Source organism: Spodoptera frugiperda, chromosome 17, assembly GCF_023101765.2.
Source record: "Spodoptera frugiperda isolate SF20-4 chromosome 17, AGI-APGP_CSIRO_Sfru_2.0, whole genome shotgun sequence".
NCBI classification, from domain to species: Eukaryota; Metazoa; Arthropoda; class Insecta; order Lepidoptera; family Noctuidae; genus Spodoptera; species Spodoptera frugiperda.
The window spans coordinates 6905986-6925164 of NC_064228.1; the positions used below are offsets into that span (position 1 = coordinate 6905986).

The 19179-nt window shown below is 35.2% G+C and overlaps 2 protein-coding genes across 5 annotated transcripts in view; both read left to right on the top strand.

Annotated features, from left to right (window-relative positions):
• The window catches only part of LOC118276825 (neural cell adhesion molecule 1), a 181233-nt gene that overhangs the window by 21422 nt on the left and 140632 nt on the right, over positions 1-19179 (top strand). For all 4 annotated transcript variants that reach the window (XM_035595393.2, XM_035595394.2, XM_050699953.1 and 1 more), the window contains exon 2: positions 1410-1637. In XM_035595393.2, the coding sequence (XP_035451286.2) occupies positions 1574-1637 (64 nt within the window). In that variant the 5' untranslated portion in view covers positions 1410-1573. The remainder of the gene's footprint in view (positions 1-1409; positions 1638-19179) is intronic.
• The window catches only part of LOC118276960 (uncharacterized), a 265349-nt gene continuing 255454 nt past the window's right edge, over positions 9285-19179 (top strand). The window contains exon 1 of the mRNA XM_035595599.2: positions 9285-9295. The gene's annotated coding sequence lies outside the window, so the exon portion shown is untranslated. The remainder of the gene's footprint in view (positions 9296-19179) is intronic.

Genomic DNA, 19179 nt, shown 5'->3' on the forward strand with positions numbered 1-19179 from the left:
AATTGATTATTTAAACTATGCCTTAGTAACGATTTTGTTCCGAGAACTATTGCTAAGGATTGGGTTAAGTAATCATTAAATGACTCTGAGTATGACGGTTAGGTATGTAACTAGTGTAGACTAAAGATCTTATAGTTTATCGAACAGTTAAGTTGTTTATTGCTAGTCATATTATTCAATTATATTTATTAATTAAATTAGGGAAATTATGAAACAATTGTTGAACTTGAGAAACATTTTCAAGTTTCCTTATAATCACATAGAACTGTCATCAGTATCCTTAGTACGAGTTTGCTTTACGTTTCAAGAAATCGAAACGGGAGCGCATTCGGCACTCTAATTGGTTGGTTTATTCAAACCGGCCAATCAGAGCGCTGTAAAGCAAACTCATACTAAGTGTACTGACCCTTTTTCGCCAATGACATTTCGAAAACTGTCATAGAAAGAGGCATATTACCTAACATGCTTTCTTAAATGCACTTAATACTATACTAGAAGACGATTTAAGACCATCATTCATTAATATTATAACAGTTTTATGTTCTCAATCAAATCAACTATTAATTCGTCACGTTTAAATTTTAATAGATGTTTGTTACTGTTAATTTTATTAGGAGGCCTGGTTTTTATATCGCGATCAATTTAACATGTGGTTGTGAATTTGGATTAAGTAATAATTTGTGTGAAAAGATGGCGGTAGAGCCGCCATGTTGGTTTTTGATAGGCATTTTGATGTCAGGGCCTGTTTTTGTATAGGTTTTTAAAGAGAACAGAAAAAAAGCAGAAGTTTGGTAACGCACTTGTAACTTCTATGTTGTTTCATGTGATGGTAATGATAACTTACCATCAAACAACACGTTTGGTTGTTTTTTTCTCATGAAATATAAGATTATTAGGAGATAATAATAATTAGTAGGTCTACTCCGGTTCTCGAATCCGAAGTTTCGTTTAATTTTCAGCCGTAGGTTTTATTGATTTACTAATAGAATTACTTGAAATAACGTTTTATTTTTAATTTCATATAAAAACCTATTAGAAAGTTCGCAATAAATAGAATTGTAGTATACAATCTGCGAAGTTTCGGACGAAACTTCGTTTTTCGTTGAATTAGAGTAGGCCCCCAGGTTTTACTTTGCAAAAAAAGCAGCCAACAGCTAAGCGACGTGTTTCATTTGACCGCTCCTGTTCCTGAAACAAAATGCACGTTCTATATTTAAATAGTCACTGTCAAACAAAGAATACATTTAAAAAATATTGGGAACGTATTTGAAATTAGAATATTGCGACATCCTTATTCTGGAAAGGATTTCAATTGAGACTTTAATTTTATAATCGATTTAACTAAAACTCGATTAATTTAATCGATTATTTAATAATATTTTTAATTAGTTTTTTTGTTTATTTCACAGATTTAAACGACAAAAGTGCCTGAATTACGAAGAAAGAGTGCCTTCAGTGATAGTGATTGCCAGTGTTTTAACGGTTTTTGATCAGTTTTAGTAATTTATTATTACTAAGTGTACTGTATAGTGTTTTAATATAATTTCTAAGTGATATTTAGAAGACTTGCACTATGGAGCTAAGGAGATTTACCCTGTGTATGGCGCTGTTCGTGCTAGCGTTCGCGCAATGTTCAGGTAAGAATTTTATTAATTACTAGCTTCTGCCTGCAAAGTGTCCTATGTGTTATTATTAACCCGTGTTCCAAATTTCATCTCGATCCCTTCAGCCATTTTGACGTGCTTGAGTAACAAACATTATATACAAACACAGTGAGAGTTTTTGACCTATTTTGCAAAAAAATTGTTTGAAGGAAATCTAATAGCAAAGGATTACATATTAAGCATAGTTTATTGTTGTTTTATCATGATAAGAATAAGTTAGATAATGTGCCGATAGTCGTGTCGGCCAACGGTTTAATACCCAACAGCCTCGACAACCACCTTAGAAGGCTGGGGTTGGGCGGATGGATCAAGGGCCTGATGCAGAAGGCAGTACTCCTCGAAACGGCACGTATTGTGAGGAGGTTTCTGTCTTTGGAGCCCTAACCACCGGTAGCTTGGACCATGCTCCCGCTACTGGTCGGCTCCTATTTTTATATTTTTAAATGTTATTTTGTTTTTTATTTTTATAAGTAATGTTTAAAAATATAATTTTAGAGTGTTTTAAATAAATATATGAAGAATAATAAGTTAGATAAAACAATTTAAAATTGAAGTCTACGTCATCTTTCGTCATGACGTGACGTGCAATTAGCGTGACGTCATACGATATTTCAAATCAATGATGTAGATTTTGATTAAAAATGTACCTAACAGACATAAAAATATTTCATGATATCACTATTAGGTATTTTGTTAACATTAAAATATCATGACAGGATTAGTTTTGAAAATGGTCTCATATCATTTATTACAAAAACAAAATAATGATTGATGTCTATTTACATGTTTGTTCACGCACAGTCGATAATAAAACAAGTTGTAGGTACTATAATTATTAATAATATCAAAGCGATCTCGTTTTTAAATCAAGTTTAGAATCGATATCGAGTTCACGGCTGGGCATCGTGCTAGAATAAGTCCGCGCAAGATTTAAAAAAAGAATGCGTCATACTCTACGATTTAATAAAAAAACAACATCGTGATTCTATTTTCGAATTTCGCGCTAATTTACTTCTTTCTTTTTGTTTTGACAGTGACAGATTTTATACAGATTAAAAATAGACTTTTGTCAATCATAACTACTAGTCTTTTTAGTTTGAAGTAGATTTCATTCAGAAACAGTCAACAACAACGTCACGCCTTTTATCCTCATAGGGGTAGGCAGAGGTGCACATTATAGCATGTAATGCCGCTATACAATGTACACCCACTTATCACCATTTGTGTTATAAGTCCCATGTAATAGAGGGTGAGCCTATTGCCATATACTGGACACAATTCCAGACTCCGTGCTACTATTGAGAAATTTTCGAAAAACCGAAAAAACCCAGTAATACTTTGCCCAACGAGGCAGTCAGAAACAGTTATTCATATTTTAAAACAATGTTTACCATTCGTCATTGTTTGTTTAGTTTCTCACAGCATTAAAAATTCGTAAAAAAAAGTATGACACAAAGCATACAAGCTATAAAATTAGTAACCCAGTTATCTAAAAACTACTAAAAATAAGACAATACTAGGAAATATTAAGTTTTCGGATGAGTAAGAGCCCAGTTTAGAATTACTAGGTCGATGCTACCAGCCAACTGTGAACAGCACATTAAACTACCCTAAAATGACAACTATCTTTATCTGATTACCAACCTTGTCTTCTTGATACTAAGGTTGAATATTTCTTGGCAGGTTTGGTGTATCTTCAAGTGCTGTGTCATAAAGACGGCTTTATACTGAGGTTTAGTTTTTTGCCTGAAAAAAAAAAAATGTCTGGTAGCTTTATGACCCGTGTGACTGTGTTTAAAAATGAAGGTCGATTTTAAAACGAGAATAAAAAAGATTTATTTTTTGTTTTCTTATAATGCAACATAGTTGAATAGGTAATGTTTTTTTTTTATAGAAAATCTGCTTTAAGTATGCTGTTTCTGTGGTAGACAGATAATTCAAATAACGGCTGATAACGCACATTTGGTGTTTCGGGTGTCCATGGGTGGCGTTGATCGCTTACCATCAGGTGATCCGTCCGCTTGTTTACCGGCTTATACCATAAAAAAACCATACGACCGTAAGTGTAAGTTTAAAACTGGTACATATCATACATAATACATATATGTATGTAAGAATACAGATACTATATGTCTCTGTCTGGAATACAGTATGTTACTGGCCTTCAGACGATAATAATTTGCATGCCACTGAAACGTAACGAAAGACAATTTATTTTTTTCAGTCAGTCTGTCTGCGGCTCAGTATCTTGAGAACAGCTGAATCAACTTTGATTGTATACACACATAGACTTCTCCCGCCTTGGGCGAGGCGAGAGGGAGTGTCAGACTCTTACTGACTAAAAATACATTTTACTCTGAAGGCTATACTTATTATGTCTTTAACCATACAAAATTAAACTTAGTTTTACATTGTTCTCACATAGTTGAAGCAATCGAAACAATGTAACCAAGAATTGTATTGTGAATCTGATTGAAAAAGAGTAAGTAACCTATGGAGTTTCTTGCTCGTTCTTCTCCATAGGAATCTACACTTTGGAACGAGCAAATAGCTTCACTAGAGGACTGACCGACAGACAGACGTTATGAATATTATTATATTTGCTTTGACGTTCAAAAGTGCCTTCCTGGTCTATTTGAAATAAATAATTTTGACTTTGAAACATACTGTGTTACTAAACCATACGTTAAACCAAATACAACAATGAATCATGGATCCCAAACAAAATCCATTAATAAATATTGAATAACACTTTAGACCTTCCTTGCAAATATTGGTTTATTTCAGCAAACATATTATTATCACGCTTAGCAATAATATGTAGTCGTAAGCAGGAGCAATGTACTGTAAAGATGGTTTAAGTACCTGATTCCTTAGTTAAACACTGAACATTTTATTATCTGTGATTCATTATGTTTCAGTCAGATTATTATAAAGTTATTCTGAGAATATGTTTATGTAATGACTATGCTTAGTTTAATGGTTGAAATTCTGAATGGCGAATAGTGACTTTTTTTATGGTATAAGCAATCACCGCCGCCCATGGACACCCGAAACACCAGAGGCGTTACAAGTGCGTTGCCGGCTTTTTGGGGATTAGGAATTTAAGGCTTGTTGGGGAATCGGGGATTAGAAAGATCGGGAAGGGGGATAATTGGGCCTTTCGTCCGTCGTTTTTCTGCGAGGCCGTGGTATCACTCCGGTCAAGCCGGCCCATTCGTGCCGAAATATGACTCTTCCACACTTATTTATAGTATTTTTGAAATGTCTTTCTAGTACTTTCGAGAATGCAGTAGGATTATTCGGATGAAAAGTAACTTATGTTATTATCCGAAAAGTAATCTTTTCAATATTGAAACAATTTTTCTAATCAGTCCAGTATTTTTAGAACCTCAAACGCCCAAAAACACACAATAGAATATTTCCTCTTTATAATATTAATCAAAAATAGTACCTAAGTAATACATAAAAAGGTATATATTTCATTGTTGCAATGCTTTCAAATATTTCCTCTTTATAATATTAATCAAAAATAGTACCTACGTAATACATAAAAAGGTATATATTTCATTGTTTCAATCCGAGAACCGACAATTTCATTCACAGCTAAAACAAAAAAAAAAATCTAGAACGGTGAATGAACGTTATGTCAAATTCAAACTTGAATTCTTTATTTAAAATCAAGGTTACGGTTATAAAGTTATAACTATACTGTAGTATGTATTATAATATATAGTTAGGTAATGTATTGGCTGAATAGATTTGTACATACCCTATCACCCAAGTCAACTCATACCCTGTATGTATACCAAATTTCATCAAAATTCGTTCAGGACTTTCAGCGTGATTAACCGACAAACATCCCAATAAACTTTCACATTTATAATATGTAAACCAAATTTCATCACAATCCGTTCAGTAGTTTCCAAATGATTGACGGACAAACAGCAACAGCAAACTGTCACATTTATAAAATTAGTGTGATCCGTGTCGTTTGAAAAACTCTGGACACGATCACGATTCTAGTTTTCGTACTAATACTAAGAAATCCAAAACTTATTTTAAAACTACAATAAAAAAAAACACAACTAAAGTCTTCGCGTGCCTATTTTTAGTTTGTAAAGTCAACAACCACTAACAAGGTTATGCCAAGTAAATAATTCACTTCGCTCGCCCATTCAGTATTTTTGAATGGGTAATTTTAAGTTGTGTATGATCTGTGCGTTCGTTGACGGATTCCATTCATTTTAAAATTAAAAGAATTGGGTAGTTTTCTCAGTCAAAAATAATTTATTTCGACTTTTCTATACGATAAAATAATCACACCTTCATTCATAGTTTTGATGATCTACATAATTTTACAAATTGTCTAGAAATACGTCTGCTATTTCACGTAAAAATCGGAAGACGTCGTAACGCACTATTTCATAGATTTTTTTTTTTACGTTTCAAAGAAGAAGTACGGTATTGAATTTGACTAGTAGGAAACTAGCCTATTTTACTATATATATATTATTTCTTTATTTGAACTGGTTATGGTCGCCATATTTGAAGCAATATAATTGATGTGGCACTTTAAGAAATTGCATTTAAACATTTTTATCAATGATCTTGAGTACCTACCTAATCTTGAGCAAACGTATGTATAAATACAGTTTTGTAAGTATGTGTAAATATTAGCATATTTAATAATATTTATAAAAATTATCAGTCACCGACATTCATATGTAGGTACGCGCATAACTCCCGATTCCCCAACTATAACAAATTCCGAGCTGCGGACTACCTAGCGGGTTTACCGAGGCTCCGGCTCGAAAAGCAGGAGTAGGAACAGGGTGATTTTTAGTCAGTAAGAGTCTGACATTCCCTCTCACCTTGCCCAAAGTGGGAGAAGTCATTGGATGATTTTGCCCCTTAACAAAAAATTGCTCCAAATCGAATAAGGCTTTGTCGTGATCATTATTAGCACAAAAACTCCACAAAATCACCCATTATTTTTGAGACCGTTAATGCGAAATAATTTAGTTCTACAACTTGTATTAAGTTGGCAAAACTTCATTACAAACTTTTAAAGCATGAAACAGTCTTTGTCCGTAGCAAAAATAATAAAATCAACCACACAAGCTAACGGGTACACGCGATTAATATAACGTACTAATAAAAACAAAACAAAATAAATAAATAAAAATAAAAGTTTTACATTCAATCTTAAGTGCAGTACCCTTAGTACGAGTTTGCTTTACTTATAAAGTAATCGAAACGAGAGCGCGTTCGGCACTCTGATTGGTTGGTTTATTCCAGCCGGCCAATCAGAGCGCCGAACGCGTTCTCGTTTCGATTACTTTTAGCTTGAAGCAAAAACTCATACTAATGCTACAGTATTAACACACATATCTTTAACGGGTCTCTAATTGCAGGCCCCCATTGACAGCTGCTGTCAAAATGGATGTCACTCCGGCTGTCAACGTTGACAGATGTCAAATGGAGGGCTCTTTAGCAGGCGTGCTTCGGGATATTAGTTTTGGGGTCAATGTTATTGCTTTTTGTTTAAGAATATTGGAGGATGATGGTTGATAATTTTTGGTAATGATGAAAAGAGATATAACACCTGATTTTGTAAGGTGTTTCATAATTTTATAGTCTTTTTCTTATTTACGTTTTCGATTGACCTTGTATAGGCTTCTTAAGCGATTTTCAACATTATTTCTTTGTAAAAATGCCGAACATCGAGAGAAAAATGGACAGGCTGGGTAAACTTGATGTGTAAAATATCTGCAATTCTTCATATTACTGTCTAAAGAAATGTCAGATTCGATATTTTTCTTCATTAATTTAGAGCAGTTGATAAAACAAGTCGATACAAAATATTTTAACCCACCTACGACCCATGCCTTATAATTTAATAGTGGCCCATTTCTCTAGGCAATAACCAATCAAAATAATAGATAACACACCTACTTAGTATATAAGTGAACTAGATTCCTAACTAATTACTATTACTATGTACACAAGGTTCATTTTAGCTTGACATAATTATGTTCCACTTTTTTATTACTACCTAGTCAATATTTATTTAGATCTGTTTTCAATAGACTTTTAGATCGGACTAGACTAGTTTTTGTTTCTTTGTTCGACGTGTGAATTAGATGGATGGATTCATTCTTCTTGTTGCTTTGTTTTTTTTTTTCCTTTTTTTTTGAAGTTATAATAATTGGAGCGGTTTTTGTCTGGTTAAGACTCGTGTCTCGTTATTGGAATTGTCTGTGAAATGATGTCTATGTCAGGTGGTGGTTGCTGCTCTATTTTTTTTGATTCTTTTTTTTTTTGCTGAAATGGCGTACCTCAAGTGAATGCAGTTTTAATGCATGTAGACTCTGTCCTTTAGGATAGGTGAGGTTAAATGACCTATAGGTTTATCATCTTTCATAATTAAGAGTTTAAAGAAGGTTAAATTGTAGGCCGTATCATCGCTTACTATCAGGCTATATGGTGGCCAAAAGTTGACCCAAATGCAATATAAGTGGCGAGCAAGACCAAAACCAGACCCATGCGTGCGGCGCGTCGCGTTCCGCACGCTTCAAAGAGCCATCAGATCACCACAAATAGAACCCAGTAGGACTGATGCCTGATCCGGAACTGCGTACTACCTAGCAGGTTTACCTTGGCTCCAGCTTGAAGGGCAGAAGTAGGAACGGGGTGGTTTTTAGTCAGTAAGAGTCTGACACTCTCTCTCGCCTCACCCAAGAAGGGAGAAGACATTGGATGATTTCCTTACACCACATTAGTACACCTACCTTACCAACCCATACACAAAACAAGACAATTATATAAAAGAAACTCATATAATACACACAGACATAAATTATATCGGTCCCCATAATAATAGTTCGTAACAAGCTCTGTACAATATATTAGCTCGTCGCTGCAATGAATGTAATGACAGCAATAAAATGTTACGTTTTCATTACACGACAGTTTCGCGAAGTAATTCACATTGTCAATGTGGTATTGTTTTGTCTTTTTTTTTTAAACTTGTCAGACTGCTCGACGGTGGAGTTTTAAGGTTCCTTGGCTGTTGGCATTTCTTCTCAGAGTAGTCCGGTAGGAAATGCCGGTCTCATCTAGTTATTTAAGTGATTGACGTGTAAAAGACACACACACTGTAACCTATTTGCACTGTAACCTATTTGCAAAATAAATATCATTTATCATTTATAAAACAAGAGAATATATAAGTGTGGGAGAGCCATGCTTCGGCACGAATGGGCCGGCTCGACCGGAGTGATACCACGGCCTCATAGAAAACCGACGTGAAACAACGCCTGCGTTGTGTGGTGAGGTTATCGGAGGCCTAATTACCCCTTCCTAATCTTCACAATCCCCGATTCCCCAACAACCCTTAAATTCCTAATCCTCAAAAGTCCGACAACACACTTATAAAGCACCTGGCGTTTCGAGTGTCAATGGGCGGCGGCGATTGCTTACCATAAGGTGATCCGTCTGCTCTGTCAAAAATTGTTTTACTGGATCAGACCTAGTACAACAATTTAATGTGTATGTGAAATAGTTTGTTTGTAAGCGCACATACGACACAGGACAAAATTCAAAAATGTGGGGCAAAGTTTCATTAAAAAAATACATGCAGAACCATGACAATACCAATCGGCTTGTAGTTTTATTTTTCACACGGCATCTTTTTCCAATTATTGGTTGGTAATTGTCGTGCTGTGTACGAAGGTAAACAACATCTTTTTGGAATCATTCGCAGTCTTAAACGTACTATTTTGTGCCATTATTATTTATATTTATGTTTTGGATGATCTCATTAGTAGTCAAGAATCAATATTGAACATGGAATCTCGTGTTCGATCATCCATTCAAACAAAATATCATTTAATGTTTCCTTTTCAAAATTTTCTCTATTTTCATAAAGGTGTGTAATAACATCACCATTTTTGGAAAATACGAGTAGGGTTTAAGATTAGACTCTTAGCTTATATGTCGTTACAATTAGGTATTTGTAAACCCTTTTCGTCGTCGCATACTATATCATTTCTTTTTTATTCTCTGGTATCGTACCATTCGTACCACGGTCTCTAGACAAATGGTGTTCAAATAGGTACTAATCGATCCACCGAATAGAAAAGTATAGTCATTAAGTTTTGAAAGTCATTGTGAATCCTATGCTATATTTTTCTGTTCACTCTTTCGACTAGCGTTTTAATGCTATACATATTTCAATATTTAGTTTCTGCCCACAACTTACGGATTGAATTGATTTATTACCAAAAGATTACAAATCCCTTATACAGAAATAAATACTTAAATTACTTTGGTTCTAAATACATTTGTGTATTCCAGGAGTAGCAAGAGTTGATTGTGTTAACAGTAACCGTATCCTAGTTTATAGCTAGCCTCCCCGCTAATTTCCAGGCAAATAATTGCAAACTTTTGCTCAAATTCATATTACAACAAACCCTGTGGCCTACCTTTATAGGTATATACATAGCTTTATAGCTATGTATATCTACTTGTATTATATTCGTGGAAAGCAGGTAATACAGTCCCCCCTCTTGCCCAGGGTTCAAGAAACCCATCTAATTAATTAGCTACGTATTATCGCTGCTACATTTGTAACTGTCGCGCGCGGCGTTGAAATATTTGGATGCGGTTGTTTCTTACTATTATATTTTTTTTCAATCGATGTTTTGTTTCTTTTTTTAATGGTCTTTATGTCTCTTGTTATAAGAAGCATTGTTGAGTAGCAAATGATATCTTTTTAAGTGATTTATAGTAGCTATACCTATGGAATTAAAGCCTATTTTATTTTGGTAATTATATGAAGCTCTTTAGGTAATTGTTTACGTGTATGTTTCTATAATTTATTGAACATAATTACCTGCCTATTTATTACAGAAAATTTTTTAGTTATCTTCTAATAAAAATGCCTTGTTCTTTACCAAAATGGAAGCGAGAGAGAGAGTTACTAAATTCTCACTACTTGACTAAAATACTAGTGTAGTGCGAAAAAAGTGTCATTATCGTGTCTTTTTTAAAATCTTATATTTTAAGGACATTTATTCATACAATATGCAAGGCCCGTTGAGTTACAGGTAAGAAATACAACCACACATTATATTTTACTTGACGATGTTCAGCATATATTAATAGAATGCGATAAATACAAAAGTAACAGGATATCACTGACGTTAGATAATTTGAAGGCTGCAGACGAAACAGGAAATTATCGTGTCTTAAGTCACAGTAAATTAGTGTTGCCCAGCAAGAGTCTTGCAAGTCTCGCATTTACCAATTATCCAACTTTAGTTTTTTATACGATTATAATTTAACTGTATTAACTGTAGTATTAACTAAGATTTAACTTGCAGATTTAACTATACAGTTATATTGTAAGGTGTGGCCGCTATTAAACAACCTCAAAATATAGTATGCTAGCTACTCTGTTTCGTCATTGTAAGATCAAAAGCACCTAACATATAAAAAATAGCATTAGGCTAATAGGAATTTATTTGTGAGACTGGCAAGACTCTTGCCGGGTAGTTAATACAGTTGAATTATAATCGTATAAAAAAATAAAGTTGGCTAATTGGTAAATGCGAGACTTGCAAGACTCTTGCTGGGCAACACTACAGTAAATAGCACAAGCCAAAAAAATCTTCACAACAATACCTCAACCGATATACCACCTCCAAAAATTTTACGAGCTTCACGGCGATCATCAAAACGGGCTTGGCAGCATTCATGGTTATCAGTCACGCACATTTCGTGTTCCTTTCCAAGCTGTGTAAACCTTAATAATAAGTGGTGATTAGTGGCCACACTTACACTAATTTGGTTCAGGGAATTGCCAATTAATTTCAGTCTAGATTAGTATTAGAATAATAGAAATAGTCTGTAGTCTAGAATTATGTATCACGCCCTGTTTAGAGGGAATTTATTGTCTACTAAGTCAAAGTAGATTAGAATTATATATATCACATCATCAACAGCCTATTAATGGCCATTGCTGACTAAAGCCTCTTCTCGTAAGGTTTGAGCATTAATCACCAGGATTGCTCAATGCGGGTTGGCGATTTCAAACTTATAATTAGAAATTATAAGCCCAGGTTTCCTCTCGATGTTTTTCTTTCACTACTTGTCAGTGGTGTCTAAATAATCTTAGAAAGTACATGTAACTCGGAAAAATTCACATTGGTACTTACCCTTGGTAGGTTTCGAACCCGCGCTCTCATGCATGACATGATAAGCAGGCGTCTTAAAGTCAAAATAATTTATTTCAATTAGACCAGGAAGGCACTTTTGAACGTCAAATAAAATAAATCGTGTAGATTCCTATAGAGAAAGAGCAAGAAACTCCATACTCTTTTAACTGACTTCAAGTGTAACAAATATTTTTCTGAAAACCGCAATCAAAATCGTTTCGCCCAATCGCTAAACAGAAAACCTCCTTCTTTTTTGAAATCGGTTAACTACTTAAAACCAGTTTAAAATAAGACAGTGTCAATTTCATGGATCACACGTTAATTCCATTGTCTTTGTTAAAAGAACCATTAAAGATATATAGGTAAGTAATGAATATGACGTAATTAACTAACATATACGTGTTTTTAATTAATTTATTAAAGTATTGCAAAAACAATGCCTACGTCGACTTGCGGTGTAGAATTTTAAGCGTCTTATTAACATAGTAATTGTTTAATTCATTTGTAGTAGTTGTATAGTACTTGTTGTTCGAGAATGGGTTATCACGTTTTTATACCTAAATGGGTATAGGTATCCAATGACTTCTTTCGCCTTAGGCGAGGCGAGAGGGAGTGTCAGACTCTTACTGACTAAAAAACACCCCGTTTCTACTCCTGCTTTTTAAGCCAGAGCCCCGGTAAACCCGTTAGGTAGTCTATAGGTAGAAGTTTTTAGGGATAAATCATTAATTAATACGTATCGTACATATATACATATTGTCACGCCTTTAATCCCTGAAGGGGTAGGCAGAGCTGCACATTATGGCACGTAATGCCACCGCTCAATTAATACTCCTTTTATATAAAAAAATGTTGCCCTACACTAGGATATTCTCCTGTGTCTTGGGTGCGTTTACAAAAATACAAGTTTACATACACTTGACTTAGACTCTGAACATCAATTTGAGGATCACACAAAGAGTTGCTCCGTGAAATCGAACCTACTGCACGTTGCACGGCAGCCAGTTGCCCAGCCACCGCGCCAGCCGTGCAAACATAATGACTCCTCATCCGCCTCACCCAAGGCGGGAGAAGTCATTGGATGATTTTCCCCCCTTAAAAAGGCCAATACCTTACTTTAACTTACCTTATCTTACTTAAAGAAGAACCATTGTCAATTATCAACTACTATCTAACGTAGATTACAACATAATTATGTAAACTATGTATGTATGTATGTATATATGTATATGACAAGTAGGTACCTAAGTACCGTGACACCGGATTTTCATCTCTTGAGCAACGCCACAGATTTGATAACACTCTTGGCTGATAAGAATTAGGGCCGTTGCTAACTTTTTTCTAACCGACTTCAAAATATAAGGAGGTTCTTAGTTTAACCAGTATGTTTGTATGTTTGTGCGCAATTATCTCGCGTTTGGGTGAACCGATTTTGATGCGGTTTTCGGCATAGTATTTTTCAGACTAAGGAGAAGGTTTTAGGTAGGTATATTATTTGACTTGAAATATTGGAAATTCGCAATTAACATTTGAAGGCACTTTCCTTTTTTAAAAAAAGTTAAGTATAATGAAAGAAAGAAATACTTCGCCTCTGGTATTTCGGGTGTCCATGGGCGGCGTCGAATGCTTACCATCAGGTACGATGATGATAACGATTATACCATAAAAAATAATAAATTTACTAGCAATACATTTGTAATTTTTCTGGTGTTGTATATGTCCATGGGTAGCCACTGATCACTGACCATCCAGGAGATCCATTTGCTCGTTTCGAGCACCTAGCTTCACTGACTGACAGACTGACGGACAATTCAATTTGACGTTTCAAAAGTGCCTAATTTAGGATTAATTGAAATAAATACTTTGACTTTAACTTCGTTTGGAAAGGCCCTTAGAAAGATGGTTGGCAACCTTAGTTTAGAGATATAGGTACCTAACTATATTATCTCCGTCTGTTATCTTCGCTATTGTTATCAGGTACTTTCATAGTGTAAGTAAGTACTTGATCTAATACTCTTTAGTTCTTGAAAATAATGTAAAAGAGTGGATTAAATTTGATTTGAATGAAAGGAATGTAAATTTTGTTGCTTAAGCGAGATTTTAGATTTTTAATTACCTATTTTCAAGAAAATAGTAAGTAGTAGAATAAAGAATAAAGTAGTAGTAATAGCAAGTATAAATTTTCAGCATAGGAAAGAGTCTTATTTATTATAGCTTGTGTCTGCCGAACAAGCAGCTCTCTGAGGATTCGATTCTCATGTCTCATGTCATGTCAAAACTTCTCTTGCAAAGTGAAACGAATAGAAACCATAGAAAAATAAACAGCTAAACTAAAACAAGAATGACAAAAACCAATCATAATCCCTACGTAATAAAGACGTTTTTTCTACATAATTCACCTTTAAACACGTGTTTACAAACTGTCAACATACTCTTGTAATAATGACGTAACTTTGACTATGTTAAAGTTGGATAAGAATTCGTTGACACGTGGGTGTGATGTTGCGACAGTAATGAGATATGAATTTATGATTTATTACCTTTACGTTAAGGTTGAGATTACTAATTAAGATTGTTTTTCTGCCCTTGATATGGGAGAGGCTGTTTTATAATCTTTTGGCATTTGTGATGACATTGGTAAGATTCTTTGAATTTTATATGACATACTAAATTAATTATTATGTTATCGGCTTACTGACGTAACTGTTTGACGAGGAACTCGACTAGTTTCAAGCTATTCTAGAGGCTCATATTCTTGAGCAGCGCGATGAAATACGACGCGGCGATTTTTTAAAAAAACGTTGTTGGAACAACGTTTTTTACTAGGATTTTCTCCTGTATCGTGAGTGCGTTTACAGACATATAATTTCACATGCACATGTGTTTGTGGATCACACAAAGAGTTGCTCCGTGCGGAAATCGAACTCGCTACACGTTGTACGGCAGCCAGTTGCCCAGCCTCCGCGTCAACCGTGCAGTCGATTACGGGCTGTTACGAGCATGGCTTGAAACTAGTCGAGTTCCTCGTCAAACAGTTACGTGAGTAAGCCGATAACATAATTTAATTCATTGAATTTGTATCACAACATAGTGGTTTAAAGAGTTGCTGACGTGCCACGGATCGCGTATTTGAAATAGTAATTTAGCTAATTATCGATTTTGTTATACAACAGAGATAAAGGTATTTATTATGAAGATTATAATGATACTTTGTAATAGATTAGTGGATTATTGAGTTTATGACAAAAATTGTTAGAAACCTAAAAAAAACTTTAGATAAGTACATTTATAATGTACAGTGATTCCCCAACAACCCTTAAATTCCTAATCCTGAAAATGGTCAGCAACGCACTTAGAACGCTCCTGGTGTTTGGGGTTTCCATGGGCGGCGGTGATTGCTTACCATCAAGTGTTCGTTTACCAGCTTATATTATAAAAAAAAAGATTAAAGACTGAAGAACATCATGAAATAGGATGGAAATTCATGCACTTTTACAAAAAAAAAAATACAAGTATTATTGCACAACACAACAAAACTTTCCTTAAGAAAATATCTTACAATAATCAACAAAAAGAAAAAATATTACTCACACCAATTTAATACCACGTACTTAATCTAATTAGCACAACAACACATTATCACAACTGCATTCAAGTCCAATATTAGTTTAATCCGAGATAAAGCAATCAAAATGAATCGATTCCATGAATCACTGATGAATGATTGAACGAAATGAATGATATGTACGAATTGAACGATTGAATGATTGATGAATCCATTAGCTTCGGAGCTTGTATTGTTTATATTGTAATTTCATTGTGTGTGGTATAATTTAAGGCCGGTATAATGAATTTGAGCGGCGACCCAATTCCGGCTCTTATATGAGTATATCGCTATTACTATCATTGCTTAAATGAGATTGTAATGCGTCTTATGAATGGTTATTTAATCTGTCTGTCAGTAAGAAGAGAGAAGCGAAAGAGATATGCTTTTTTTAAAGGGGGAAAATCATCCAATGACTTTTCCCGCCTTGGGCGAGGCTAGAGGGAGTGTCAGACTCTTACTGACTAAAAACCACCCCGTTCCTACTCCTGCTTTTCAAGTCGGAGCCCGTAAAACCCGCTAGGTAGTCCGCAGCTCCGGATCAGGCATCAGCCTTACTGGGTCCCACCTGTGGTGGTCTGATGGCTTTATGAGGCGCGCGCGGAACGCAACGCGCCGAAATAGTGAAAGAGGTGTGCTAGATTTGTGTCATTTGGCGTTCCTCGGTCTCTGCCTAACCAGATGAGAGATAACTGTGCCGTTATGTACGTGATTTTGAAAATACTAAAATAATAGGAGAAAAGTCTGCTCCCTGTCGTTTCGTTCTTGGCAGAGCGGTTGTGGTCACGTTGAGGTGGCCGTATTTGTATTGGAGGTGGATGCTACTTTCCTCAAGATCTCCCGCCATCTCTCCCTGTTTGTGGATTGTCTGGCGCAGGGTGTCCTGTAGGCAATTTGACTCGATCAACGGCAGCCGGTCACAGCCACCGGGCCAATTATGCAGTCACAAATCCTTTACCCACAAAACACCAGCAACGCACTTATAGCTTCTCTAGCGTTGCGAGTGTCTATTGTTGACGCCGATTGCTTACCATCAGGTGATCATTCAAGATTCTTTGTTTTTATCTATTTATTGCTACTAATAATGAAGTAGCCGGTCACCCAGCCACCACACCAACCGTGCAGTCACAAATCCCCAACCCACAAAAGACCAGTAACGCATTTGCAACTAGTGTTGCGAGTGTCTATTGTTGACGCCGATTGCTTACCATCAGGTGATCAGTCTACTCGTTTTACTTGAGTTGTTTCTTTGTTTTCACCTATTTGATCCTACTAATAATGAAAATCACAAAGCCGATTATTAGTGTACGGTACAGCCCGTTAAATAGACGTCAGTTACGGTTATATTTAACCATCAGACGATCAATCTGAAGAGGATTTACTACTGTTTATTCGATTCCCCGGCGGTGTAATGGCTTTTGATATATTTAGATTTAGGTACACGAGTTAATGGCTGTTGTACTCGTGACTAGTTATGTTATGTGGTTATGTTTGTTTGTGTCGATTTTGTTATGTGTTATCTACTGTGGCTTTTTAGTTTTTCTCCCAAAAAATGGCTAGAAAGAGGAAAAAATACAGATTGCCAAAAAGCAAATTAAAAAAAAAGTATGTTCCGCGATTTTTTATTAAATCGCAAATTAATAGTCACATATTTTAGCCTTCTATATTGAAAATTGCGGAATGTTCCGTACCAACTTCCAGCCCCATTTTAGGAAAATGGAGGGTTAGAAAGGGACGAAAAGTAGCCTATGTCACTCTTGAGCCCCTCAACTAACTTCACATAAAAAAATTATATCATACAATCACTCCCTTGAGCTGTGAAGAAAGGACAAACAAACAACCAAACATATTTTCCCATTTACAATATTTTTTTAAATCATTTCCCCACACTCGAATTTCCTCCTGTATCGTGGGTACAAACAAACATACAAGTTAACAAACACATATTAATTTAAAGATATCAAATCTTTCTACCCATGTAACAACCTGCCCTATAAACGCGGAAGACACAAGATTTCCTGTTATCAGTAAGTAGTGGCGCAACGTAAGCGTTGATAACGTATCTGAGGCCCTTCGTCGTTGGGTGTACACGAGTAACATCTGATTAGAAAGACCGGGGTGCACTGCTTACATTCATAGATAATAGTTTTGCGATAGTGTTTGTATGAATGAAAGAAAGAAAGAAAGAAAGAAAGAAAGTGATTTTAACCGACTCCCCAAAAAGGAGTGTAATGATTACTTTCTGTGATAAGGACTGCCTTTAGCGCTTTATCATCATCAAACAAAACGGTATCCCCCAAGCCACTTCCTGCATCTACTACCAGGCGTGGGGATTATGGTAAGCCCCTACCCCCTTTCACATCGACAATTTTAGCACTTATCATCATAATAAATAATAATATGAATTCTTGTTTATGTTAAAAAAAATATAGACTCTAAATATTATAAACACCAAGTCTTTTATTTATTACCTATAACTTTCGTGAGACATACTAACTTCATTATTATGTTATCGACTCACTCATGTAACTGTTTGACGAGGAACTCGACTAGTTTCTAGCTATTCTAGGCTCATATTCATGAGCAGCATTCCGCTATTGTCGTGCTGCAACAGCGTGAAACTAGTCTAACAGTTACGTGAGTAAGCCGATATCATAATAATTAACCAAGTCTTTTATCCAGCTTTCACAAATGTTATAGCATTTAGGCTCATGAAGTACTTAATACTTAATCACCTCTCAAGTTTATTACACTAATATAAAACCTTTTTACTCAACCTAATAAAACTTCACGCAGTTCTTCAAAAAACCAAAAAAAAAGTCGTTCAAAGTACTCAAAAACACTTTTTGTTAAGGCTAAATATACGAGCGGGTGTGCAAATAAAATAAATCTTTATTATGTGAGCTATAAACGTCAGAATCGTTTGTAGACAATGGGCTGGCCGTTTTGCTAAAACAATTCGCACCCTTTTGTTTTTTCAAGCACCCGCACTTATTTATAACGTGGACGCGTTTGCACCGAGCTTGTTAAATTAACAATTAATTAATAAAAAAAATATTTACAATTAACAGCATTAGTATATTTTAATTAGGTAACAAATATTGTCCGATATTTTTCTAAAACAGGCATTGGAACCGTTTACTAAACATTCCACTAACAACTACATACTATTTTGTCAGTATTAACTGATAAAGTATCCTTGAACACTAACTTTTTTATTTTAATTAATTTGAGCGTTTCAAAATAGTAAAGATAAAATAAATAATTCGATTTGAGAAATAATTAGGATTGTGCCAGTACATGACTGGATACAGTTAGTGCGGTGGCTGGGCAATCGACTGCAACGTGTAGGGTGTTTGATTCCCGCATGGAACAACTCTTTGTGTGATCCACAAATTGTTGTTCCGGGTCTGGGTGTCATGTGTAGGTGAACTTGCACGTTTGTAACGCACCCGTGTGGGGCAACGTTTTTTTTTTAAAGTATGTACCCAAAATTTACTGGTGCTTATATCTCCAAAACTGCGACATTTTTACTATAAATCACACTAAAATAAAGTTATAACGGCTGCTTTTGACCACCAACATTACAGTTCGGTGTAAATGCAGCCCGACGTTTGTATTCGTACATGAAGTACAAAGGGCCAATATTTTCAGCGGTGACTCATTGTTGACTTACTTAAGTAGCGCA